The sequence below is a fragment of the Dendrobates tinctorius genome, unplaced genomic scaffold (assembly GCF_039654945.1).
Source record: "Dendrobates tinctorius isolate UK_male_01 unplaced genomic scaffold, ASM3965494v1 ptg000012l, whole genome shotgun sequence".
Lineage (NCBI taxonomy): Eukaryota > Metazoa > Chordata > Amphibia > Anura > Dendrobatidae > Dendrobates > Dendrobates tinctorius.
Genome location: NW_027361680.1, coordinates 9,309,741 through 9,337,095, shown reverse-complemented (window position 1 = coordinate 9,337,095; position 27,355 = coordinate 9,309,741). Strand labels below are relative to the sequence as shown.

General features: G+C 43.6%; 1 protein-coding gene across 2 annotated transcripts in view; it reads left to right on the top strand.

The window, feature by feature from the left end:
* NDUFA6 (NADH:ubiquinone oxidoreductase subunit A6) overlaps positions 1 to 27,355 on the top strand; it is a 41,008-nt gene that overhangs the window by 10,741 nt on the left and 2,912 nt on the right. The window contains exons 2-3 of one of the 2 annotated variants that reach the window (XM_073557977.1): positions 4,814 to 4,929; positions 5,642 to 5,743. In XM_073557977.1, coding sequence (XP_073414078.1) covers positions 4,814 to 4,929; positions 5,642 to 5,743 — 218 coding nt within the window. The remainder of the gene's footprint in view (positions 1 to 4,813; positions 4,930 to 5,641; positions 5,744 to 27,355) is intronic. The other variant, XM_073557978.1, reaches the window with a different exon arrangement.

Genomic DNA, 27,355 nt, shown 5'->3' with positions numbered 1-27,355 from the left:
ATTGTGCCGGGTGTCAGCTGTGATAATCAGCTGACACCCGGCCGCGATCAGCGGCGCTCACCACGTGGGCGCCGCTGATCGCGCCCGACGTACTATCCCGTCCATGGGCATAGGGGCCCAGGTCCCATGGACGGGATATACAGTCGGATGTCAGGAAGGGGTTAAAGCTAAATCTCTATATTACCTCTAATTCACACAATTTTCTCAGAGAAATATGTTTATGATACAAAAAATTTTTTTTGACACATTAGACTATATCTTAGATATGTAGATGACGTGTTCATAATTTGGGATGGCACCAGGGACGCTTTTGAAGAGTTTGTTAAATATGTAAATGTGAACCAGATGAACATGGTATTTACATATAATTTTGGTGGATCAAAGTTAGAATTTTTGGACGTTCTGGTTGAAATAAAAGAGAATATTTGTACATCGGTTTTTAGAAAACCGTTAGCTACTAATTCATTACTACGTTATGACAGTTCCCATCCCCCACATAGTCAATTCTTTGCCATATAGTCAATTCTTGAGAATTTTTCGGTTGAATAATACACTTGAAGGAGCAGAATTGCAATCCAAGGAATTATATGAAGATTAAAACAACGAGGATATCCTGATACTCTATTAGACGCTACACTTATGAAAGTGAAATCGCAATGGGCAGATAAAAAGAGAGAGATGATGCATTTGCAATATAAACCTACTAAGAAAGAAAAAAGATTTACTTTCTGCTTTCGGTATGGTCCTATGGACCAACAAATTAGATCTGTAATCAGAAGGAATTGGCATATTTTGGAACAGGACAGAGAATTAATTGATATAGTGTCTAGAGGTCCGTTAATTTCATGTAAACGCAGCACTAGAATTAAAGATATATTGATCCGGAATCGCATAGTAACTGAACGAGATACTTGGGTGGAGCGAAGTATCCCTAAGGGCAATTTTAAATGTAGGCATTGCTCATATTGTCAATATCATTGCATTGACCGCACATTACAGATGGGCGCAATTAAACACAGTGATGGATTTCATTACATGTAAAACGGACCATGTAGTATATGTAGCTTTCTGTACGTGCCGTTTTTATTATATAGGTAAAACAATAAGGCCTCTATGTGTCCGATTTCGTGAACACTTTAAGTCAATTACAACAGGTAAAGGGGTTCCGCGTTTGATCTATCATGTTAGGAGCGCACATGGAGCAGATCCTAGCATTTTGTCGTTTGCAGGGATTGAAAAAGTAGTATTACCCCCGCAAGGGGGGAATCTTAATAAATTACTATTGAGAAGGGAATCTAAATGGATCCTGAATACAAAAGCAATGGGTCCAGCAGGTTTTAATGATAGAGTTGACATGACTATCTTTTTCTGACAATAGATATTCATAAATATCGGACCCTGAGAAAATTGTGTGAATTAGAGGTAATATAGAGATTTAGCGTTAATATATATGTGAGAGGAGAGCGTGTATATTCTCATTGAGCCACACATAGGTGGGTATATAACATCTACCTTGCAGTCTGATAGTTTGCATAATTTTCTACATAATCTTGTGCATAACTTTTTGTATAACTTTTTACATAACGTGTTTCTTGCATCGTTCACTATGAACATTTATGAGAATGTGTTGGGCAGAATTGTGATGTACATGTGTTATAATTGTTTACATCAATAGGCATAGCCTTTAGTTAATTATTCCACAGAAAATAACTATAGAAATTATAATAGATTATAGTCCAATAAAGTATACATAGAAGTAATAGCAGAAGAAATGAATTGCTATTTACTAGCTATTTGAGGAATCCTTATCCCGCAGTTTGGTGGGCAATGAAATGTGTATTTCATGGTTTATTGTGTTGTGCACATGTTTTTAATTCACTTGTCACTGATGTATCAGCTGTGGCAGGAGGGAGGCGAGATGATGCGCACAGCATATGAGTCCGTCATTTCCTCCTGCTCTTTGACCCGTGGAAGCACTAGAGCAGCGCGAAACGGCCGTTGTCAGCTTGTGAGCACTCTTGTATTTCCACTCCGACCTGACATGTAATTATATGTCAATAAATGTGTTACATTTTATCCTGTTGAGTGCGACCTTACAAATATGTTGGTAGTGTGCTTTGGGGTACTGTGGTGCTACCTGCAGGTCATTGGGGGGTCATCAGTTCGTCGACATAACAACCAGAAGTTTCCTTGAGAGCTCTATGGTTGTTGATGCTGGATTGCTGTGAGTGCCACCCTGTGGTCGGCGCTCATAGCAATGCAGTAATTCTGCTACATAGAGGCGACCTGAGCATCGCCTCTATGTAGCAGAGCCGATTGGGCTATGGCAGCTTCTAGTCTCCCATGGAAACTATTGAAGCATGTCAAAAGTTAAAGAAAAATAGTTCTAAAATATAAAAAAAAATAATAGTTTTGGGCACCCCCCTTTTGCCCCATTCAAAATAAAACAATGAAAAAAAATCAAACATACACATATTTGGTATCGCCGCTTTCAGAATCATCCAATCTATCAAAAGAAAAGGATTAACCTGATAGCTAAACGCCGTAGCGAGAAAGAAATCAAAACGCCAGAATTGTTTTTTTTTTTTTGGTCGTCTCAACTTTGAATTAAAATGCAATAACAGGCAATCAAAAGAACGTATCTGCAAAAAGGGGTGTCATTAAAAACGTCAGCCCGGCACGCAAAAAATAAGCCCTCCCCCAACCCGAGATCACGAAAAATGAGGGCACTACGGGTCTCGGGAAAATTGTACAATTTGTTTTTTTTTTTTTTTTTTAAGCAAACTTTGGAATTCTTTTTCACCACTTAGATAAAAAAGAACCTAGACATGTTTGGTGTCTATGAACTCGTGATGACCTGGAGAATCAGAATGGCAGGTCAGTTTTGGCATTTAGACTGTGTATCCACGATGCGATTTTTTAAGCGTTTTTGCCGCGATTTTTGGCGCAAAAATGTTTAAAAATCTTGTACAGAACGCACCCCATGCATTCCTATGGCATTCCGCACATGCTGTGCTAATGCTGCGCTTTTTTCCACGGCGGAATCGCATCGCGGAATAATCGCAGCATGCTCATTCTTTTGTGCGGAATCGCAAAGAATTGCCGCGATTCCGCACCCATAGGAATGCATGAGAACCGCTTACTTCCCGCATGTGGCTATGCCCACCATGCGCGAAGTTAAGCGTCTCATGTGCGGTTGGTACCCACCGTGTGGAGGAGAGGAGACTGTCCTCCAGGCCCTGGGTACCATAGCCCTGTAAAAAAAAAAAAAAAAATTGGGGTTTACCTTCCGGTGTCACGCGCAGCCTTCCCGGGCCACAGCGTTCCCAGTAATGCCTTGCGGCAAGGTCCTGTGATGACGTAGTCTTGCGTGACTCTAGCGGTCTCGTGAGATCGCTATAGCAACGCGAGACCGTCATCGCTGGGAACGGGAGCGTCGCTGAGACTGCGCGGGATGTCGGAAGGTAAATATACCCCAATTTTTTATTTTTTTTTAAATTATTTTTACATTCTTTTACTATTGATGGCGCACAGGCGGCCTCAATAGTAAAAACCTGGTCACACTTGTCAAACACTATGCTTGACGAGTGTGACCAACCTGTCAATCACTTTCCAAGCGATGCTTGGAAAGTGCTTGAATATCGCACGTGAAAATCGCGGCAAAATCGCAAACATAATCGCGGTAAAAAAACGCGCGATTTCTGGGAAGGAGTCCGGTTTTCAGTGTCCGGATTTAAACGCAATGTGGGCACATAGCCTTAGTGAACCTAGCAAAAAAGCCAAGCAAAAAACAAGTGTGGGATTGTGCTCTTTTTGCAATTTCACCGCACTTGGAATTTTTTTTCCTGTTTTCAAGGACCCAGCATGCTAAAACCAATGCTGTCCTTCAAAAGTACAACTCATCCTGCAAAAAATAAGCCCTCACATGGCCATATTGACGGAAAAATAAAAAAGTTATGGCTCTTGGAAGAAGAAAAACGAAAAAAAAAAAAAGCTCCGGTCATGAAGGGTTTAATCACTGCATGGGGTACATGAGAATTCATCTCTCATGAATACACTTGACCAGGGGTGGGCAGTTAATTTTCCCGTGGGACCACATGACACAGTGACTGCTGTGGAGGGCTGAAATCAATAGCCCATAGTTAATTTTGCTCATTATTAACATAATTATTTTATATTAATTATAATTAATATCCCTTAACATTGATCAGAATTAAGTATGCTGACATCTCACTCTATACTGTATAAGTTCACATACAGCCCCCTAAATAGAGTATGAGCCATCACATAGCCTCTTTATATACAATATGAGCAACCACATAGCCTCCTGTATATAGAATGAACCCCCAAATAGCCTCCTATATACATGGAAACGTGACATACGCAAAACAACCCATACCTCACTCCAGTTTCTCCGGCGCCCTGCTTCAGTCTCCAGTGCACCGACTCTTCGATGTGATAATGTCATTGCGTGTGCGGTCTGTCATACACGCTGATTGGTGGAAGAAGGCGCTTCACCAAGCGAGTGGCGCTGGCCGGACATGGGGCGAGTGCATAGTGGGACCGGTGGGCTACTGTTTACAACGGTTTATGGGCCGGACTGGAGCAGGGTTGGTTGTGGCCCACAGGCTTCACTTTGCTCAGCTCTGCACTAGACTGTTATGTTATAATTGTGTCTGTAATATGCGAGCTTTACATTGGGTGTCATGTTCAGATTGCCGATCCTCATACTTTTCACTTAATTTGCCGCTATAAAGTGACATACTGATTGCTGGTCTCACTGCTAATTTTTAATGATTTTTTTGCTTTGCAGTCCAGGTGTTTCAGTTGGATATTACTGTGAAACAAGGAAGGCAAATGTTGAGAGAGAAGTTTCAAACCCATGCAGACGTAACAGATCCTAGAGTCATAGACATTCTCGTAATAAAGGTAAAACCTTTCCTTGCTTTGTTTGTACAATTCCATCTGTTGGTCACAGCCATGCAGAATCTCTTCTTTCTCTGACAGCCTGCTGTGACAGGAAAGAGATGGTGTGGCCTTATCCTGTTCCTCTAGCAAAGTCAAGTTTTTGGACATAGAAAAATTGAATAAAAAGCGATGGTCACAAAGCCAAAAATTCTACCAATTAAAATTTACAGTTCATCCTGCAAACATCAAGCCCTCCTACATTCATGTCGCCGAAAAAAATAAATTCAGACACGGCCATTACACAGTACACAACAGGGGCACATTTATGAGATTATCTCAGCACAGGAACATTTTATTTAAGCACATCAAATTGTGGAAGTGATTATTATTCCAAGATCTATTAATTAAAATGTGCTTTGTTCTTGGGAAAACCCCTTTAAATAAGCACTGTTTCAATATGCAGAGGAAACTTATGAAGCAGTGTGGGAAGACATTTTACTTGTCACGTATCTGGTCCTCAAAAACCCAATTCTATTGTATGTATTTCCTAAGATGTGATTTTTCTAGGGGATATCCAGGACTCTTATATTTTTTTTCATGGGGGGGGGGGTCTAAGAACCTACAGGCAGGTACTGTCCTTATGTGGAGCTACATTTCATTGATGGTATCATGACTTTACGGATGTGCTACTCTATATTGAAAGAGAAAATGTTACCATCGCTTTGTGCCCTAGGTAGACATGCAGTTTGCCAACATAACAATGATCCAAAACACATCTAAGGCAACTGTTGCATTTCTAAAGAAGAACAGGATGAAAACGAATCGGGTCCATCAGGTACTGTATATCTCCTGATCTGAACCTAGTCAAACACCTCTGGTGAGACAAGTTGTCGTCACTCTTCATCCAGCATCCAGGCTTTAAAAGAAGTCATTCTTGAAGAATGGAAAAAGAATGTTGCATTATGTCGCTAACTTGTTCATTCCATGGCTTGGTGCTGTCATTAAAAATCATGGAGATCATACAAAATATTACTTGCAGTAGTGTTTGATGTGGGGTGTATTCACATTTGCATCAACTAATTTGAGCAAAGCTAAAGATTTTGTAATGAAAAAATTATATTAGCCTTTCATGTTATGGGTTAAGTGTTCCATGAAACTGTCTTGTCCAAATTTAGGACATTGTTAGTGTTCAGTGTTTCAAAGGGGGTGTGCTCGTTTATGCCGAGTACTGTCTATATTTGTATTTGGATAAACTTTCAAGAAACAGCACTGTGTCTTGTCAGAGAGCATGTCAGTCAAAAGAACAGGAAGGAAAAAATGGCGACCTGAAGGCACGGTCTCCCTGCATATAGTATAAAATTCTGTTTTGAATTAATAAATTGTGTTTCTAGAGCGGACAGCTCTCCATCAGGTACAAATAAAAACCTACAAAGTGAGTTGTATTCTCATAAGCCCATAGACCAGGTGTAAGTATTTAGATTTAATTGTTTAACCCTTACCATGTAATCACATATTAGTATAACCACATACCCCAAGATACTAAACAGAGCGATTAGCAATAACAAACAGATATTAATGTATCACTGTCCAGCCTGTATGGTCTATACATTCACTCAATCCTTCAGTAACTAATGTGGACAATTTAAAAATCCAGGAACTTTCCCTATTCACCAATCTTTCATATCTATTAGTATGATTATCCGGTATTTGTTCAGTTATAAGAAGCTCTAGATTAGCGTTTTTTTGTGGACATGGAATCAAAAAATTCCTTGAAAAACTGGTAGAAAGCAATTTGTATCAGTTGCTACAGGGGAACAGTTCATGTTATTTCTTTATTGCAGTGTCAATGTAAATTGCAATACGTGGGACGGACCACTGTGCCAATACATCTCCTGATGAATGAACACAGGTCTAATATAAAAAATGGGCTTAGGCTACTTTCACATTTGCGTTTTTTTTGAGCTGCGTTTTTTGCGCACACAAACACACTAAAAAAAACCAAAAAAACAAACGCTGCATTTTTGTGCGCATGAAGCAAAAAAAACAGCGTTTGAGTTTGCATGCGTTTTCAATGCGTTTGCGTTTTTTTGCACATTGTTTTGTCTTCACCATAGAAAAACTAGATAACAATCTTGCAACACACACCACCAATGGGACATCAGTGGCGGTGTGGTATGGTAATATATAGACCCTGTCTACAGCCGTATTCTTCACATTTGCTTGATTTTTCTCATGTCAACATGGATCTGCGCTGGAAGAGTTTTCTGTTATGAATGAGTCACCGTAGGAGGCAAAAACAAAAATAATAGCTAAGTCCAGAAAACCAGAGAAGTTGGCAGCTATCGGATTGCAGACCCCTGAACCTATCAACAACAACTAGCCGTGGGGGGTTCCTACGGTGCCCTAGACCTCTCGATCACAGCCAGAGAACTAAATAGCCTAAAGACAGAAAGGGAAATCTAAACTGCCCCAGAGCAGACCCCAAAGCAATAGGCAGCCTCCACGGTGAAGCAAGATGAAAAAACACTCACACCGATAGAAAGATAGGCTGAGCAAATGATGGGGCCCAAGCTAACTAAATAGGACAGGATAGAAAAGCTGCTGTCTGCAATCCGCCCAAAACCCTATCAAAACAAGAGCCAACCGACTGATGGGGAAAAAAAGCCCTGAAGACGCTAGGCTTCAAAAAGACAATATCAGTACTCAGGTATTTTCTGAAGACAGAGCAAAAAGGAATTCAGCTCACCCCAGCAGGGAATGGCAGAAATCCAGAAAAACAAGGCAAAACAAAACCAAAACACAAATGCAAAAAGCAGAGCAGAAAACTTAGCTTTTGAGGAGCAGGAATCAGACTGGTCTCCTAGAATCCCTCTGAGAAATCACCAGCAAGGCAGAATGGCGTCGGCTGCCTTATATCCAGTCAGCAATTCCAGTCACCCAGTCATCATCATCCTGCCCCGGTGCTTGGTAATCAGCCTCACTACCTTCCTTCACCAGAAGAGGGAGTTCATCAGACCTCAATGGTAAAGGGGAAAATGAACTCACAACAGTTCTCACTTCAACTTGGATTTGGACATTGCGATGGCTAGGGCATATGCAGTTGCTTGCCACGAACAAAGGAAGAGAGAGAGACAGCGAAGACGGCAGTGGCGGCGTTTGTGGATACATCCGATTGTTTAACTTCGGGAGAGCCGTGGGGCGTACTACACCCTCTACAGCGAGCTACAGGCAAACCCGGATAAATTTACAGATTATATCCGGATGTCCCAAGAAAGCTTTAGGGATTTTCTTGCTCGTGTCCAAGAATCCATCCGGAGACGGGATACACAGCTCCATCGTGTGATTCCTACTGAGGAACGGCTCCTGGTGACATTACAGTACGTAATACTTAAAAACCAAGGGGGTGTGTCTGGTTTTTTTTTTTTTTTTGGGACATGTACTATTCAAAACCTGGCCCAATTATTTTTCGTGAATGTACTAATCTTTTATTTTACTGTTTTAAAAAACCATATACAGAAATATTAATTTTACTTCTTTCTCTGTTTTGCAGATTCCTGGCGACTGGAGAGACCCTATCTTCACTACACTTCCAGTACCGTATTGGAATCTCCACCTTGTCTGGAATTGTTGCGGACACCTGCCGGGCTCTCTGGAACGTTTTTTGTCCAGAATTTATGCTCCTGCCCACCGCTGAAAAGTGGATGGAAATTGCTGACAAATTCTGGACAGTCTGCAATTTCCCCAACTGTTTGGGAGCTGTTGATGGTAGACACATACGGATCATCAAACCCAAAAGAACTGGATCGGAGTACTATAATTACAAAAAGTACTTTTCAACAGTACTCATGGCCATTGCGGATGCCGGATGTATGTTTGTAGCTGTGGACGTTGGAGCATTTGGCCGTGGTAATGACTCCCAGGCTTTTAAAAACTCAGACATAGGCCGGAGGTTGTATGGCAACCAATTAATTTCCCTATGCCGCGTCCTCTTCCCCACACCGAAGCTCCGCCACTGCCCTTTGTAATGGTTGGGGATGAGGCTTTTCAAATGTGCGCAAACCTACTGAAACTCTACTCCAGCCGTGACTTGGACCACACCAAAAAAATCTTTAATTACAGGCTGACCAGGGCCAGAAGAACTGTAGTGTGCTTTAGGGATTCTTGTCTCCAGATGGCGAATTCTCGGCACAGCCATTAATCTTAAACTTGAAACAGTGGATGAGGTGGTGAAGGCGTGTGTGGTTCTTCATTATTTTGTGATGGCTAAAGAGCACCCGACCTTTGAACTCAATGATGCTGCTCCTAACCCATTGCCTGAATTCACTCAGCACCCTCTCAGGTTATCCGTTGAAGTTGGCCAAATGAGGGACCAATTTGCGGCCTACTTTATCTCTGATGTAGGACGGGTGCACTGGCAAGATGAAATGGTGTAAAAATGTTTTCGTGTGTGTATGTTAATAAAAAAAACCTGTTTTGATACCTGTACCGAGTGCACTATGTCTTTTTACACTCCAATAAAATAACTTCCCATGTATACCTGAGAATTCATGATGTTCTCACACCTGGGCAGGTAAATGAACATACGAGTAAAACTGCAGCATCGCTAGTCTGCGTGAAATGTATCGGTACGTAAGCGACGCTGCAGGTTAAACATCATATGTGTATTCACCTGCCCATGATTGATAAATAGTTATGATACTAGGCCTGGGTATTGGCCATATGACGTGTATTTTACCCATTAGTTGATTCAACACACACTTAGTAAGAGTATGTTGTTAATTACAAGGTATATCTATAATCTCCCTGGCCTAGTATCACAATAAGTGAAATGAGGATGGTAAAAACAGCCCATCCTCAAAACACTTTTTGTGACATCTTGCAAAGTTTAAGGCGCAATGTGTGTACGGCGCAAAAAATATTAATCAAACTTTATGTTAAACCAGAAATTTGAATTTATTTTTAATCAAAAAAATTATAAACTTTTTTTTTCTGCGTTTGGTGGCAGATGGTTGCAAGTTGGGGGTGTGCAGTGAAGATGAACAGCTTATAGTGGATGAAGGTGTTCTAGGGGAGGGGGCAACAAAACTTGTGGGAGAAGGGAGGCCAGTGATGGGAATGGAGCTAGACACACTAGGAGGAGAGGACAGAGGTTCAGCGACAGTGGTCCTAACTGTTTTTTGTCTCCTTAAACTGACCTGCCTGGAACTCCTTGGGCCCAATGCCAGCCTTGATTGTTGGCCCCGCCTGGAACTTGGGGCAAATAAGGAATGTGGGTCCCCCGTCTGCTGCTCTGCCTGCTGCTGTTGCTCTGTGGTGGCGGTGGCAGTGCTTGTCCTTGCAGGAGGACTGGTGGCGGCAGTGATGGTCCAGGTTTGCGGAGTGGTGGTGGCAGGGCTAGTACATGTTAGTGTTGGCGGCAGGGCTGTTCCACGTTTGAAGAGTGGTCACGGTGGCTGTGCTCCAAGCATGCATGGGGGTGGCGGTGGTGCTCCAGACAGGAGCAGCGCTTGCCATGGTGGTGTCGGTGAAGTGACCAGCAGCACTCAGACTTGTGGTGGTGTAACGGTGGGTGTCCTGGCTTTGAATAGAGGTGTCCGTGCGGTGGTATGCAGCACAAGTCGGTAGTGAGGTGAAGCGAGTCAATAGTGGCACAGTTGGAAATGACATCACTGACTGCTGCCTGTACCGATTCTGCTGCATAGCCTGCAAGAAAGCATTGTTGCAGGCCTGCAGCACACTCAGCTGTTGCTCAGGACTAAGGTGTTCCGCCATGCCCTTTTCAATCTTACTAAAAAAAAAAATGGTGCGCTGGTCTGTTGAGGTTGGCCTCCAGACGGTCAAAGCGCTGTTCGACAGAGTGGAAGCGGTGTTCCATGTGGTTAAAACCACGTTCCATGAGTGAAAAACCGCTTTCCACTCTGTGTGACAGCGACTTGAGGCTGGCATTAAAAGCCTCGCTCAAGTGTATATCTTTGTACCGTGTTAGCCAGTAGATAGAAAAATATATATTTTTCGCTCAAGTGTATAAACTCTGGCAAGACATTCCTGTCCAAGGCCCTCTGCCGCTGGCGGGTAGTGCCCGCATAACCAGTGGCAGAGACCTGGGACAGGGAAACACCTGATTGACCAGCTTCCTGGTCAGCAGCTGTCTGTGTTGCAGACGTGCAAGGTGCTTCCTGGCTGTCGGATGGCTGAGACGGGTCCGAGGTCGTCCGATGAAGGACCGCTCCAAGGCCAGGTTGCAGGGTGCTGCTCCAGGTGCTGTGGAAGAAAGAAAAAACATTACTATCATGCATTTACAAGAAGCATCAGCTGTGGAATAGAAAAACACAGAATAAAAATAAAACCCAAAAAATTTTAATACTTACCCTCTAGTGGCAAGGACCGGTCTTAGGAACTGCAAAGCTTGATAGTACTGGTATTTTGTTCTGGTCCTTGTCGCTGAACCACTGCAAACCTGCCCCTCAACACGAACATCGGTGTTGAAGCGGTCCTTGATCGAGCGCCAACGTGTTCGGACTTTGTTGGCTGTTAGAAAGAAAAACAAACAATATTTAACAATTGCGTATGACGCACGATATATGCTCGATATATGCTATCATTAAACCCAACAGTGCCATCACGAACAAGAGTCAATGCGGCACAATACAGCAATACAATACCCAAAGCAGTCACTGTTGAGGCAGATGACACTGTTGGGTTTCCTGCTAGAATATATCTAGCAGGAAACACAACAGTGCCATCAAGGACAATAGTCACTGCGGCATAACAGAGCAGGGAAATACTTACTAAACGCCTTTTTGGAGGTTGCAGGGGCGCTGGTCCCAGCCATCCATCAATGCTGCAGCCACCTCATTCCATAGCCGCCGGGTCACCACATTGTCCTTGTACAGCTGGTCACGGCTGTCCCACAACGGGGCACGCTCCTGGACCAGGCGGATAAGGTGCTCATTATCCAGGTAGACGTCTTCATCCGTTGTGGAACCTAGAGAGAAAACATTCATTAGAATATTTGAATCTTGTGTGAATAAAAAGTTAAAAAAGATCCAGAAAAGAGGATAGAAGATAAAAAAATAAAGGACATTACAAATCATTTGATACTTGCATTCCGTATCACCACCGGGACTTGACTTGGCTTGGCTGCTCATGCTGTTCGCCCTCACTAGTCGCGTCCGCTGAAGATGACGATGTCTGAAAAAACCCCCAAAAATGTTAGAGATTTTGAGAAGCAGCAGATATACTTACCAAACGCACGAAAATAATCACCTCACGGTCTGCTTGCGCCAGTTCCTGCCGGGATGGTGAATATTAAGATTCCGAAGACATACTGCATGAAAAAATAATACAAAGCATTAGTTCATATACAATTTAAAAGGACAGGCATACATTAGATGTAGTAATACTCACATTCTTGCCGCTGAAGCTGGAATTGAAAATGGTGTCGTCTTTTGCAGTCTGTGTCTAGACAATGTTGACTTAAAAAACGGATGCGCAAAAAAAAGCATACGTGCGCATGCGCACCCATAGACTATAATGTTAATTTTTTACGCAAAACGTGCGCATGCGTTTTTTTTAAAGCGGTTGGGCGGACCAAAAAATGCAACATGTAGCGTCTGCAAATTATGGCCACGCAGCGCACGAAAAACGCATACCAATGCGCACCCATGTTAAATATAGGGGAGAAAAAACGTATGCGCAAAAAAAACGCAAGTGTGAAGCCAGCCTTATGAACCATAGTTTGTTGAGGCATTTTTTCATTGGCAAGGTTTTTTTCATGCATATCTAGAACTTATTATAATAGAACAAACACTGGATAGTCTAATGATATACTAATAGAGATCAAATATTGGTGAATAAAGAAAGTTTCTGGACTTTTAAATTGTCCAGAGATTAGTTCCTGAATGAATGAATGAATATATAGACCATACGGGTTGCATAAGGATACATTGATATATTTGTTATTGCTAATTGTGTAGTATCTGTGGGTATGTCACTGATATGTGATTACATGGTAAGGTTTAAATAATTAATGAACCTAATACTTACACCTGGTCTATGTGCTTATAAGAATACAATTCCCTCTGTATGATTTTATTTTTACCTGAAGAAGAGAGCTGTCCGCTCTAGAAACGCATTGTTTCATTAAAGGGAATCTGTCACCCTTTTTTGGACTATCAGCTGCGGTACCGCCATCAGGGGCTTATCGATGTAACCTGAAAGATAAGAAAAAAGAGAGATTATACTCACCGGGGAGTGGTCCGGTCCAAGGGATGTTGAGGTCCTGCACCTCCCATCTCCATACGATGCCGTCCTCTTCCCTTCCTGTCGTGGCTTCGGCGCAGGCACACTGCAGGACTCTGCTCTGCCCTAGCAGTGCGCCTGTGCCGGAGCCAGGACGGGAAGTGAAGAGGAGGACGTCATCGTATGAAGATGGGAGGCACCGGACCGGACGGCGACACCCATTGGACCGGACGCTGGGGTGAGTATAATGTAACTCTTATCTTTCAGGTTACATCGGGGGCTTATCTACAGCATTACAGAATGCTCCAGATAAGCTCCTGATGTCGATGCCGGCAGCTCATAGTCCTAAAAAAGGGTGACAGATTCCCTTTTAATAGAAACAATATTATGCTTTATTCAGTGAGACAGCGTCTGCAGATCGTCATTTATTTCCTTACTGTTTGGTCCTTCTTTTTTTTTTTTTTTTTTTTATATCACAGCTGGGACAAACGATGAGTGCGGCAGTCTGCGTTTACCAGAGTTGTGCCTGTAATTGCACAACTTGTCCTGGTGAACCGGTTCTTCATTTGGCTCCTCTGTCAGTTTGAGCAGGCTCACTCATGAGCGCCTCTGTTTCTTTTCTTGTTAGAGAGAATGTCAGTGGTATTTTCTTAATTCTTTTAGTCAGTGGGCTGATTGTCTTTTCCCAAGCCATCTGGGATCCCACTCTCGGCTCCCAAGATTGAAATCTGCGCATACGCTGCCTTCGGCTGTCCAGCGCCGCATTGAAACCATGGAAGTGCGGAGGCTCTTGGCTTTGGCTCTTGGCTTTCTCAAAATATCGGCGCAGGCCCCCACACCACCTTCTACCAGCCTGGCATGGGACTCTCAGCGTCACATCTCCTTTGAGACTGCTCCACCATCGCCGCCTCCCAACCCCCTCCCCTACCCTCCTTTGCCGGTAAACTGAATTCGGACTGTAAGACTGACCCGCATTTAACGCGTTAAATTTTTTTCCTCCTGAAAATTTGGGGTGAATCTTATAGTCCAAAAAATACGGTATATATACTTACAAATATTTACAGATACACACAATCACACAATATATGTATATCCAGACAAACCTTAAACAGCGACTAACAAAACGTTAACAATGTCTTGAATTTTTTTACTTTTAACAGTATCTGACCATCCACTGCTGCTTTGATCATGAGACAGACGAGATGGTCTACAAAATGATGGCAATCTCATGCATAAATTTGACTTGCAACTGTTTAGCATATGATTATTTATGCAGATTCTTGTCATGTCACTGCTTTGGTACAGTTTTACTCCTAAATAGCTAAATTTTAATTTTGGCAGTGTTTTGTAAATCCACCTTTGGCTTTCAACACTGCTGAATCCTTCTGAACATTCTCTCGATCAAATTCAAACTTGTCTCAATCAAAATCTGATCCGAGGTCTCTTCTACATGTTCCCAAAGTTGATGCATACTGGTTGACTCACTTGGGTTGGGTATGTATACAGTTTTCTCTTTAATTCTACCCACAAGTGTTCAATTGAGTTGAGGTCTGGGGACTGCAGAGGCCAATACAGCACCTCTAGTTAATTGTCATTGAACCATTTCTTCGCAAATCTCAACACATGCTTCTGGTCGTTGTCCTGCTGGAAAACTTGTGATCCTTTTCATTTTTTTTCATTCATAGTACTCAAGTGTACGAAGTAACTCTTCTTATAGGACACTCATATACCTCAGCATCAAGACTACCATTGATCCCAATAAATTATCCAACGCCTTTGGCTGTGAAACAACCCCATATCCCCAAGCTTCCTCCACTGATCTTGACCGTTCCTTCAATTTCTTGATTCGATAGCCCTTTTTTTTCTTGTTTCATCCAGACCTATTTGCACCTATCAGAGCATAGTCTATTGACTTTTGTCTCATCGCTCCTAATCACCCGTTTCCATTCTTCTGCTTTCCACTTTTGGACTTTTTGCAAACTCTATCCAAAGCGTTTTATGACGATATTAAAAAAGAGCTGTCTTCACCTTTTTTCAAAACACTATTCCAGATTTGTGTAACGTGTCACACTGTGCCTGCATGGTTGTGGATGATTTCACTATTACAAAGCAAAGGAGCCACCTCCACTGCCATATTTCTTAACAGAACCAAAAAAAGAATAATCCCTAAATATTAACTTTTAATTCAATCACTAAAAAGCATAATACAGTAAAATTACCTCAATACATAGGGAGGTAGATAAATAAAGGGTTAGGTAACCAAATGGTTCAATAATTCACAGACAATAAGAGCCAAAAACTACTTCGCCCTAGTATGCTCTACCAAGACCCTTCCTGACCGCGGAAGTTGGCACCCTAATTGACGATGTGGCGCCCCCGCTCAACGTCGGCGTCCTTAGTAACGCCCTAGACCTCCCTACATATACAAAAATAGGGGACACAAAAAATACACTCACACCCACAATACCGAGAATAGTGGAGAGACAATAATTGTCTCCTGCTAGGTGCTGTAAACTTATCTCGTAGTGTAGGACTCTAAACTTATCTCGTAGTCTAAAAATTCTTAATTCACAGAATGGGTATCAGCAGAAAAAATAGAACTTCTCGTAGTCAAATTATACTACCCTGCTGAAATAAATCAAACCCATAATAGAAAATCTTAGAAAAAACGTATACAGAAAGATCAATGTCGCTAGTCTACAATAAAAGTACACATATTTGTTCAAAATTGAAAACCAGCAAAAAACACTGTAAACACTGCACACTTAAGTAATGGAAAAATAGTATCTGTTAGACAGCTGTTGCACATGCGCATAAATTTAATCAGCCCAATATGTCCTGAGGCTCAGTCAACCTCAAAAGATGCACACAATGTCAAAATGAGCAACAGTATTGATATAAGGCAGTACTTCATGAGGTTTAAAGTTGAATCACCTCCATACGCCTAAATTCCTCATGGGGCACAATAAAATATAACACCGTGCAGTAACCCTTCATATATGCAAGCAAAATAGATGAACTATATCAGACATCCTCCCCATGGCAGTCTGGGGGACAATGAGAAATTCATATAAAACATCGTATTGCACTCTTCAGCTTTTCACATTTCATATATAGTGCAAGGAAATCTCAGTCTTGCAGGGTTAATACTGCTCTTTAACCCCTTCACCCCCAAGGGTGGTTTGCACGCTCATGACCGGGCCAATTTTTTCAATTCTGACCACTGTCCCTTTATGAGGTCATAACTCTGGAACGCTTCTATGGATCCCGGTGATTCTGACATTGTTTTCTCGTGACATATCGTACTTCATGATAGTGGTAAAATTTCATTCAAATAACTTGCGTTTATTTGTGAAAAAAATGGAAATTTGGCGAAAATTTTGAAAATGTCGCAATTTTCCAACTTTGAATTTTTATGCCCTTAAATCACAGAGAAACGGCACACAAAAACTTGATAAGTAACATTTCCCACATGTTTACTTTACATCAGCACAATTTTGGAACCAAAATTTTTTTTTGTTAGGAAGTTATAAGGGTTAAAAATTGACCATCGATTTCTCATTTTTGCAACACCATTTTATTTTTACGGACCGCATCACATTTGAAGCCACTTTGAGGGGTCTATATGATAGAAAATACCCAAAAGTGACACCATTCTAAAAACTGCACCCCTTATGGTGCTCAAAACCACATTCAAGAAGTTTATTAACCCTTTAGGTGCGTCACAGGAATTTTTTTGAATATTTAAAAAAAAAAAAATGAATATCTAACTTTTTTTCACAAAAAAAATACTTCAGGTTCAATTTTTTTTTTATTTTACCAAGGGTAACAGGACAAATTGGACTGCAAAAGTTATTGTGCAATTTGTCCTGAGTACGCTGATACCTGATATGTTGGGGGGAACCACTGTTTCTGCGCATGGCAGAGCTCAGAAGGGAAGGAGCGCCGTTTGACTTTTTCAATGCAAAATTGGCTGGAATTCAGATCGGACGCCATGTCATGTTTGGAGAGACCCTGATGTACCTAAACAGTGGAAACCCCCCACAAGTAACCCCATTTTGGAAACTAGACCCCCTAAGGAACTTATCTAAATATGTGGTGAGAACTTGGAACCTACAAGGGCTTCACAGAAGTTTATAACGTACAGCGGTACAATTAAAAAATCATATTTTTTCCACAAAAATGATATTTTCACCCCCAATTTTTATTTTCCCAAGGGTAACAGGACCCTAAAAGGTATTGTGCAATTTGTCCTGAGTACGCTGATACCCCACATGTGGGGGTAAACCACTATTTGGGCGCATGGCAGAGCTCGGAAGGGAAGCAGCGCCATTTGACGTTTTTGGCTGGAATTGAGATCTGACACCATGTCGCGTTTGGAAAGCCCCTGATGTACCAAAACAGTGGAAACCCCACACAAATGACACCATTTTGGAAACTAGACCCCCAAGGAACGTATCTAGATGTGTGGTGAGCACTTTCACCCCTCCAGTGCTTCACAGAAGTTTATAACGCCCGGGCGTGAAAATAAAAAAATCGTATTTTTTCCACAAACATGATCTTTTAGTCACCAATTTTTTTATTTTCCCAAGGGTACCAGGAGAAATTGGACCCCAAAAGTTGTTGTCCAATTTGTCCTGAGTACTCTGATACCCCATTTGTGGGAGAAAACTACTGTATGGGCACACGTCGGGGCTCGGAAGGGAAGTAGTGACGTTTTGGAATGCAGACTTTGATGGAATGGTCTACGGGTGTCATGTGCATTTGGAGAGCCCCTAATCTACCTAAACTATTGAAACTCCCCACAAGTGACCCCATTTTGGACACTAGACCCCCCACGGAACTTATCTAGATGTGTGGTGAGCACTTTGAACAACCAAGTGCTTCACAGAAGTTTATAACGCCTGGGCGTGAAAATAAAAAAAATCATGGTAACAGGAGAAATTGGACCCCAAAAGTTGTTTTGCAATTTGTCCTGAGTAGGCTGATACCCTACATGTGGGGGTAAAACACTGTTTGGGTGCATGGCAGAGCTTGGAAGGGAAGGAGCACCATTTGACTTTTTCAACTCAGAATTGGCTGGAATTGAGATCAGATGCCATGTTGCATTTGGAGAGCACCTGATGTGCCCAAACAGTGGAAACCCCCAATTCTAACTCCAACCCTAACGCCAACACACCCCTAGCCCTAGCCCTAACCCTAATGGGAAAATGTAAATAAATACATTTTCTTTTAATTTTATTATTTTTTCCCTTACTAAGGGGGTGATAACGGGGGGTTTGATTTACTATTTATGGCGGTATTTATTTTTGGCGGCTGTCGCACGCTAAAAGACGCTTTTTATTGTAAAAATAGTTTTTGCATTACCACATATTGAGAGCTATAATTTTTCCGTATTTTGACTCACTGAGTCATGAGGTCTTATTTTTTGCGGGACGAGTTGACGTTTTTATTGGTACCATTTTCGGGCACGTGACATTTTTTGATCGCTTTTTATTCCGATTTTTGGGACGCAGAATGAACAAAAACCAGCGTTTCATGAATATCTTTTGGGGGGGTGCGTTTACACTGTTCTGCGTGCGGTAAAATTGATAAAGCGGTTTTATTCTTCGGGTCAGTACGGTTACAGCGATACCTCATTTAGGTCGTTTTTTTATGTTTTGTCGGTTTTATGCAATGAAAACTATTTTATATAAAAAAATTATTTTAGTATCGCTTTATTCTGCAAGCTCTAACTTTATTTTTTCGCTGACGATGCTGTATGGCGGCTCGTTTTTTGCGGGACAAGATGACGTTTTCAGCGGTACCTTGGGTATTTATATGCGTCTTTTTGGTCGCGCGTTATTGCACTTTGTTTGGCAGTATGATAATAAATCATTTTTTGCTTCGTTTTTTATTTTTATTTTTTAAGGGGTTCGCTAAAGGGGTTAACTAATGGGATAGTTTTATAGGGCAGGTCGTTACGGACGCGGCGATACCTAATATGTGTACTTTTTTTTTTTTTTTAATTTAAAAAAAATGGATTTATTGGGGGAATATTTTTTTTTTTTTTTTTTTTTAATTATTATAACACTTTTTTTTTTTTCTTTTAACTTTATTACATAGTCCCAGGTGGGACATCACTGTCCTGTGACCGATCGCTGATCTGTCACATCACAGATCACTGTGACAGATCAGCAATCTGTCACAGGCAGTTCTGCAGACTTCCTCATGCCTGCGCTTTGCAGGCACTGAGGAAGTCAGCTCCCTACAGGCCCCTGTCGCCATCTTGGATTCGGGGGCCTGTAGGGAAAGAGACCCCCGCAGCAGCGCTGCACATTGCGCTGCCGTGGGGGGCTCAAGGAAGCACGGAGGGAGCCCCCTCCCTGCCGATGCTTCCCTTTAACCCCCTACACCGCGATCATGTTTGATCGCGGTGTGCAAGGGGTTAACGTGTCGGGGGCGCCGCTGATCGCGGTAGACGTACTATCCCGTCCATGGGCATAGGGGCCCGGGTCCCATGGACGGGATAGTACGTCTGATGTCAGGAAGGGGTTAAAGAATAAAAAAAAGCCACATGAAGTCTGTCATAAAGAAAATGTGTAGCGTATACTTATCAGCCATAGATGTAGGCAGAAACCCGACGTGTTTCCCCCTCAATATTCATGAGGGTTCATCAGGGGTCAGTTACTAGGGGCTCAATCTCCCTGGCCAAAGTGACCATGCAGTGTGAAGCTTCACACTGCATGGTCACTTTGGCCAGGGAGATTGAGCCCCATGAGGAATTTAGGCGTATGGAGGTGATTCAACTTTAAACCTCATGAAGTACCGCCTTATATCAATACTGTTGCTCATTTTGACATTGTGTGCATCTTTTGAGGTTGACTGAGCCTCAGGACATATTGGGCTGATTAAATTTATGCGCATGTGCAACAGCTGTCTAACAGATACTATTTTTCCATTATTTAAGTGTGCAGTGTTTACAGTGTTTTTTGCTGGTTTTCAATTTAGAACAAATATGTGTACTTTTATTGTAGACTAGCGACATTTATCTCTCTGTATACGTTTTTTCTAAGATTTTCTATTATGGGTTTGATTTATTTCAGCAGGGTAGTATAATTTGACTACGAGAAGTTCTATTTTTTCTGCTGATACCTATTCTGTGAATTATTAAGAATTTTTAGACTACGAGATAAGTTTACAGCATAAGTTTACAGTCCTACACTACGAGAAGTTTACAGCACCTAGCACTTTTTTTTAGCACGAGACAATTGTCTCTCCACTATTCTCGGTATTGTGGGTGTGAGTGTGGGTATTTTTTGTGTCCCCTATTTTTGTATATGTAGGGAGGTCTAGGGCGTTACTAGGGACGCCAACGTTGAGCGGGGGTGCCACATCGTCAGCAATTAGGGTGCCAACCTCCGCGGTCAGGAAGGGTCTTGGTAGAGCATACTAGGGTGAAGTAGTTTTTGGCCCTTATTGTCTGTGAATTATTGAACCATTTGGTTACCTGACCCTCTATTTATCTACCTCCCTATGTATTGAGGTAATTTTACTGTATTATACTTTTTAGTGATTGAATTAAAAGTTAATATTTAGGGATTATTCTTTTTTTGGTTCTGTTTAGAATACATAATCCTGAATATATAATCTACTGGAGGTTTGCCACTGCCATATTTCTTGCCAGAACTGATAGACCTTGTGATGAGCCGACTTGTTGATTTTGATATTTTGCCTTTATTTCATATTCTTTCAACTGTCATGGCATTCACATGATGAGTTTGGCAATTTTCTTGGCCGAGAGATTATCAATGAGCTGGATGTTGCGGTTTCTTTTTTTGTTGGGTAATCTTCATCGCTTCTCCTCAATTTGAACCAGTGACTTTTTGCTTGGAAAGCGTCCTAATATCACACTGAACTATTAGAGAATATGAGAACAGGTTTTATTTTGTAGTATACATGAAAAAAAAAGATTTTCTCTAATAATCCCTCACGACAGCACACAGAAAGATGTTATCTCATCCTAATAGGGACAGGAAACACGAAAGAGGTTATGTAGCCCCTCCCTCCTACTTTCCCCAGTGTTTTTCTTGACCCTATAGGGATGAAGAGGTCATCCTAAGAGTGCTCTGAGGCGGCAGACACTGGAAGAAAATACTAGCCGGACAGCGGGAAATCAATTGGCTTACTTCTGCTTTCCTTGCGCTGTTTCTGACTCGCGTGGACTCGGGACTCTCCCCTCCAGTCTGCGCCTTCGGGTAAAGTCTCAGGGGTCCTCAGGCTGGGGGCCTCTCTGATCTCTTCAGTCCATCTTCTCTCCTCCTTGGCCCGATCGGAGAAGCCGAGACGCGACCGGGAAAGCATGCTTCCGTCGCTGGAACTCCAGGTGACCAGAAGTGACGTCAGACGCTGGGTGCCTTTTGATTGTGTCACTTCTGGGTTTTGCGTTCCACGGTGGAAATGCGAAAAGTGCATGAGGCAGACGGATACCTCCTGATGGTTTCCTTCAATACTGGAATGAAGGAGGAGTCGTCCCTCTGACTCAGAGGAGGTGCTGGTCCGGTCCCCTGCCTAAAAGAGCGCCAGACAGAGGACCATGTAAGGTAGGACAAATCTATGGTGGTAGCGTGGAAACTTCAGGTCCTTCCTGCTCTGCATCTGTGGGGCCCAGTGCTGTTCCAGTCCCTGTAAGTATACAGGCATTGGATCCCCTCCATGGTGCAGGTACAGGACATAAGAAGGTATTTACTTCTCCCCTCTTTTTCAGGGGGATAAGGAACCTGCACTAAGGAGCAGATCCAAGACCATGAGTCGCAAGTGTGCAATCTGTTCGAAAAGACCAGTATCTTCCCATAGAAAGCCATTATGTCAAGAGTGCACGGATAAAATAGTCAGAGAAGACCAGCCCTCCTTAAGGGAGGAAACTAAAGGGATTGTCCGCCAGGAAATACAGTCCTCCCTGTCTTCCTTCTCCAAGCAATACCTGCTCCCAGCTGCCCTCCAGTGCCAAAACAAGAGGAAAATCAGTCATGAAGAGGATTCTGACTCCCCTAGAGGAGATGTCCGTACCAGAAAGCTTCTGGAATAGGGCGAGCTGAGAACCCGGTCCTGACACCAATCGGGATAGCAAGTACTATTTTTTCCTTGGATAACATGGAATAACTCCATGGACCATGGAGGTGGAAGAGAAGACTACACATACAGTGCAGGAAGAGATGTTCAGTGGTTTCCAGTCAAGAAGGAAGTTGGTGTTCCCCCATACATAAAAACATCTGAGAGTTGGTTCTGGAAGAATGCGATTCCCCAGAAAAGAGGTTAAGCACCCCTTCAGAACTTAAGGACAGATTTCCAGTGGATGAGGAAACTGCAGAATGCTGGTCTGAGGTGCCTAAGGTAGACTTTCGAGTTGCACGGGTGTATGACTACCTTACAATTTGAGGATTCCTCCTAGCGAAAGGATCCTCTAGAGCGCGAGATGGAGGGCCCCCTGGGAAACCTCAGCCTGCTAAATACTAATGCGGTCTCTATGTCCGTAGCCAAATGTATGTCTCTTTGGCTCGTTCAGCTAGAGGAACATCTTGCTGTGGGTACTCCCAGGGAAGACATTATTGTTTCATTGCCCCCTCTCCAAAATGCTCCTGGATTTCTGGCGGATTCCTCGGTAGTTACTAAAAGTAGCGGCAAGATCATCAGCCTTATCCAATTCCGTGAGACGCTCTCCCTGGGTGAAGTCATTGGGTGGTGACGAAGCCTCAAAGATGAAGCTGTGTTCTATTCCCCATGTTCGGACCAGCCCTAGATTTGTTGAAGGCTTCGAACAATAAGAAATCCCTGCCTGAGCCAAGAAGTTCCAGGAAGAGGTCCTTTTGGCCCCCTCAGGAGCAACATCCCCAGTATAGAGGTAAAGGGAAAACCGGGAGGTGGTGCTATCGCAAAGGCGGCCGGGGCAGAAATGTATTTCTCTCCTAGGGCCAGTGTCAGGATAAGCCATGACGCCAAAGGAGAGTGGGAGGTCGCATTGCAGAATTCTTTCCACAGCGACAAGAAGTGTGCACCAACCCATGGGTCCTAAAGTCCATCCAGGAGACAGTAAAGATAGTTTGCCTTCTACCCCCCACAGAGTGTGTAATTCGACTCTCTTCACAAGGGCTCTAGACCACCTTTAATCCCGGCCTAAAGCCCCCGTCACACTAAGCGAGATCGCTAGCGAGATCACTGCTGAGTTACAAGTTTTGTGACGCAACAGCGACCTCAGCAGCGATCTCGCTGTGTGTGACACCTATCAGTGAACAGCCCCCCCCCACCAGGTATCGCTGATCGTTCAGGAATGTCCTGGCCTTTTTTTGATCGTTGGTCTCCCACTGGCCAGCACGCATCGCTGTGTGTGGTAGCGGGAGACCATCGATCAGCGAGCTCCCAGCGCTGTAAGCAGACCCTGGGAGCTGGTATCCAAGGTATACAGCGCGGCACTTAGTTACCTGCTGTTTACCTTGGATACCAGCTCCCAGCACGAGCACGCTGGTATCCACGGTACACAGCGGGTAACTAAGCGACGCGCGCGCTTAGTTACCCGTGTCCTCGCTGGTCCTGATCTCTGAGTCTGCCTGCCTTGACAGCTCACCAGCGATCATGTAGTGACACACCAGCGATCCTGACCAGGTCATATCGTTGTCGGGATCGCTGGTGCGTCGCTATGTGTAATGGGATCCCTCAAGGCCTGCTTGCCACAAGTGGTCTCGCTAGTTCCAGAAATTGAGAAGAACAAGGGGCACTACTCCCGTCTGTTCTTGATAAATAAACCAAGCGGATCCTACAGGATCATAATCAGCTTAACGCCTTTCTGACCGCTGATGGGATAGTATGTCAGCGGTCAGAGTCCCCTGCTTTGAGGTGGGCTCCTGCGGTTTCACCTGCGGATTTTACAAAATCCGCACTGATAAATCCGCACCTAATCCGCAGCGTGTGCACACAGCCTCAAAGTGACTTCAAATGTGATGTGGTCTCTTTAAAAAAAAAAAAAAATTTTTGTAAATTTTGTTGTAAAAATGAGAAATCGCTGGTCAACTTTTAACCCTTAACTTCCTAACAAAAAAAATTGTTTCCAAAATTGTGCTGATGTAAAGTAGACATGTGGGAAATGTTATTTATTAACTATTTTGTGTGACATATCTCTCTGTTTTAAGGGCTTAAAAATTAAAAGTTTAAAAATTACAAATTTTTGCCAAATTTCCATTTTTTTCATAAACGGAAGTCACATCGAAGAAGTTTTACCACTTAATGTACAAGATACTTACTGCTGTATATCCATGTTGGGGCCAGTAGAGATGTTATCAGGTGCAAGGTGTTACTAGCATATGGATGTAGCCAGGCCCTGTGCCTTTGATTATGTAACCTCCCCAGGTGTGCTAGGCAATTGGTAATTTATCCCAAATCAGTTCCCACAATCCCTCTCACCTGATCCTCTACTCAGTCCTATATATTCAGATGCCTCCTAAGTGGGCACGTGTGCGGGTCAGGCACATGTCTCCCTGCAGCATAAGTATCACTGCAGCAAAAGTATCGTGAAGATGCAGTTATTACAACGGCAGTTAGTCACGGCAGGAGTGAGGACCCCACACTATGTACCCGTCTCTTTTGGGTATGTCTGCTGAGTACGCACTTCTTATTACTTGTATCTAGCTTTTCTATTCACCCTCCTACTCCTTCACCATGTTTCCATATGCCCTCACGGTGTTTGCTCCTTTAATTCTCACTCTCCTTCGCTATCCCCAAACCCCAGCACCCTCTAACCAAATAATCATCTCCCCTTCCCTCTTTCCTCCCCACCTGACCTCCTCTGCTGAACTGCTCCTCAACCTCAAATCTGTCCTAATGAAACCTAAAACAAGCTACCCACTCTCCTCCCATCTGCTCTCCCTTTCTCTGCTTCTCCTCACTGCTGGTGACATATCTCCCAATCCTGGAACCCCACAGCTCATAACCCCCATTACTACCCCTTCCTACCGCTCCCTATCTAATAAAAACTACCGCAATCTTTCCAACTTAAAACCCGTGCCATTGACACCCGACCCCCTGCTCCCTCTCTCTAAAGCACTTTAGAATGCCCGCTCCATCTGCAATAAGCTTCATGTGATTTATGACCTTTTTCTCTCTCATAATCTTGCCTTTCTCGGCCTTACAGAAACCTGGCTGACACCCTCTGACACCTCCTCCCCTGCTGCGCTGTGTTACGGCGGCCTCCACTTCACCCACACTCCTCGCCATGGCAACAGACATGGTGGAGGAGTGGGCCTTCTCCTTTCTTCCAACTGCACCTTTAACCCAATCCCACTTCTTCCCTCCCTAATCCTCCCCTCTTTTGAAGTCCACTCTGTCCGCATCTACGCTCCCTCCAACCTCCAAGTGGCCGTCATATACCGACCTCCAGGCCCGACCACTGCCTTCATTGACCAATTCTCTACCTGGCTTCTTCACTTTCTTTCAACTGACATCCCCACTATCATCATGGGTGACTTCAACATCCCCCACTAATACCCTTCAGTCAGCAGCCTCCAAACTCCTGTCCCTTACTTCATCCTTTGGACTTTCTCAGTGGTCCTCCTCAGCCACCCACACAGACGGACACACACTAGACCTGGTCTTCACCCGTCTCTGCTCCCTATCTAACTTAACAACCTCCCCTCTCCCTCTATCTGACCACCATCTACTCACTTTCTCATCCCTGTCCTCTCCTGGCAACCATGTTCAGCAACATGCGCACCCCCGCAGAAACCTTGCACACCTAGACACCCACGCGCTCTGACTCTATTCTACCACTGGCTTCCATATCCTCACACCAAGACACAGGCAGTGCCACTGCTTTCTACAGTGCCACTCTCGCATCAGCTATTGACACGGTCGCCCCTCTCGTTCATGGCAGAATGCGACGTACCAACAGACAACCCTGACACTAACACCACTAAAAAGCTCTGGCAAGTGTCCAGCGCTGCAGAGCGGCATTGGAAAAAAAACAAATTCGCAAGATGACTTCACTGCATTCAAACAGGCAACACTCGCTTTCAAATTTGCCCTCACCTCTGCTAAACAGGCCTACTTCACAACCCTCATATCTTCCCTATCCTACAATCCCAAACATTTAATCAAAACTTTCAACTCCCTCCTCTGCCCACCACTGCCCCTCCAACCTCCCTCATCTCTGCTGAGGACTTTGCCACACACTTCAAAAATAAGATCGACCAAACAAGGCAAGTCTTCATTGTTCAACCACCACACAACCCCTTTGTATACCAGACCAATGCCCAAACCCCATAACCTCCCTCTCCAACATCACTGAAGGGGAGCTTAATCGCCTCTTCTCCAAATCGCACCTCACAACCTGTGCACTTGACGCCATCCCATCCCACCTCCTCCTCCCAACCTCACCACCACACTTATCCCATCCCTAACCCACTTCTTCAACCTATCGCTCACGTCCGGTACCTTCCCTTCCGCTTTTAAATATGCCACAATCATGCCTATCCTTAAAAAGCCAACCCTCGACCCAACCGCTATGTTCAGCTATCGCCCAATATCACTGCTCCCATTCACTTCCAAACTCCTGGAGCTGCACGTCCACGCTGAACTTTCTCCCACCCCTCATCTAACTTGCTCTTTGACAATCTACAATCTGGTTTCCGCCCCCATCACTCCACTGAGACAGCCCTGACCAAAATTACTAACGACCTACTTACTGCCAAAGCAAACGGACAATACTCTATTCTCCTGCTTCTAGACCTGTCCTCTGCATTCGACACAGTTGACCACTGCCTCCTACTACAGATCCTCTCCTCCTTTGGCATGAAAGACCTCACCCTATCCTGGATTTCCTCATACCTTTCAAACCGCACATTCAGCATCTCCCACACTACCTCCTCATCCCACCCTCTCTTTGTTGGAGTCCCCCAAGGCTCTGTTCTAGGACCCCTACTCTTCTCAATTTATACCCTTGGCCTGGGTCAACTCAAAGTCCCATAGATTCCAGTACCACCTTTATGCTGACGACACTCAGATCTACCTCTCTGGCCCAGACTTCTCCTCTCTGCTGCCCAGAATCCCGGAGTGTCTATCAACCATATCCTCCTCCTCTCGCTTCTTCAAGCTTTATGTGGACAAATCTGAACTCATCATTTTTCCTCCATCTCACAGATCTTCCTTACCTGACCTATCTATCACAATTAATGACGACATG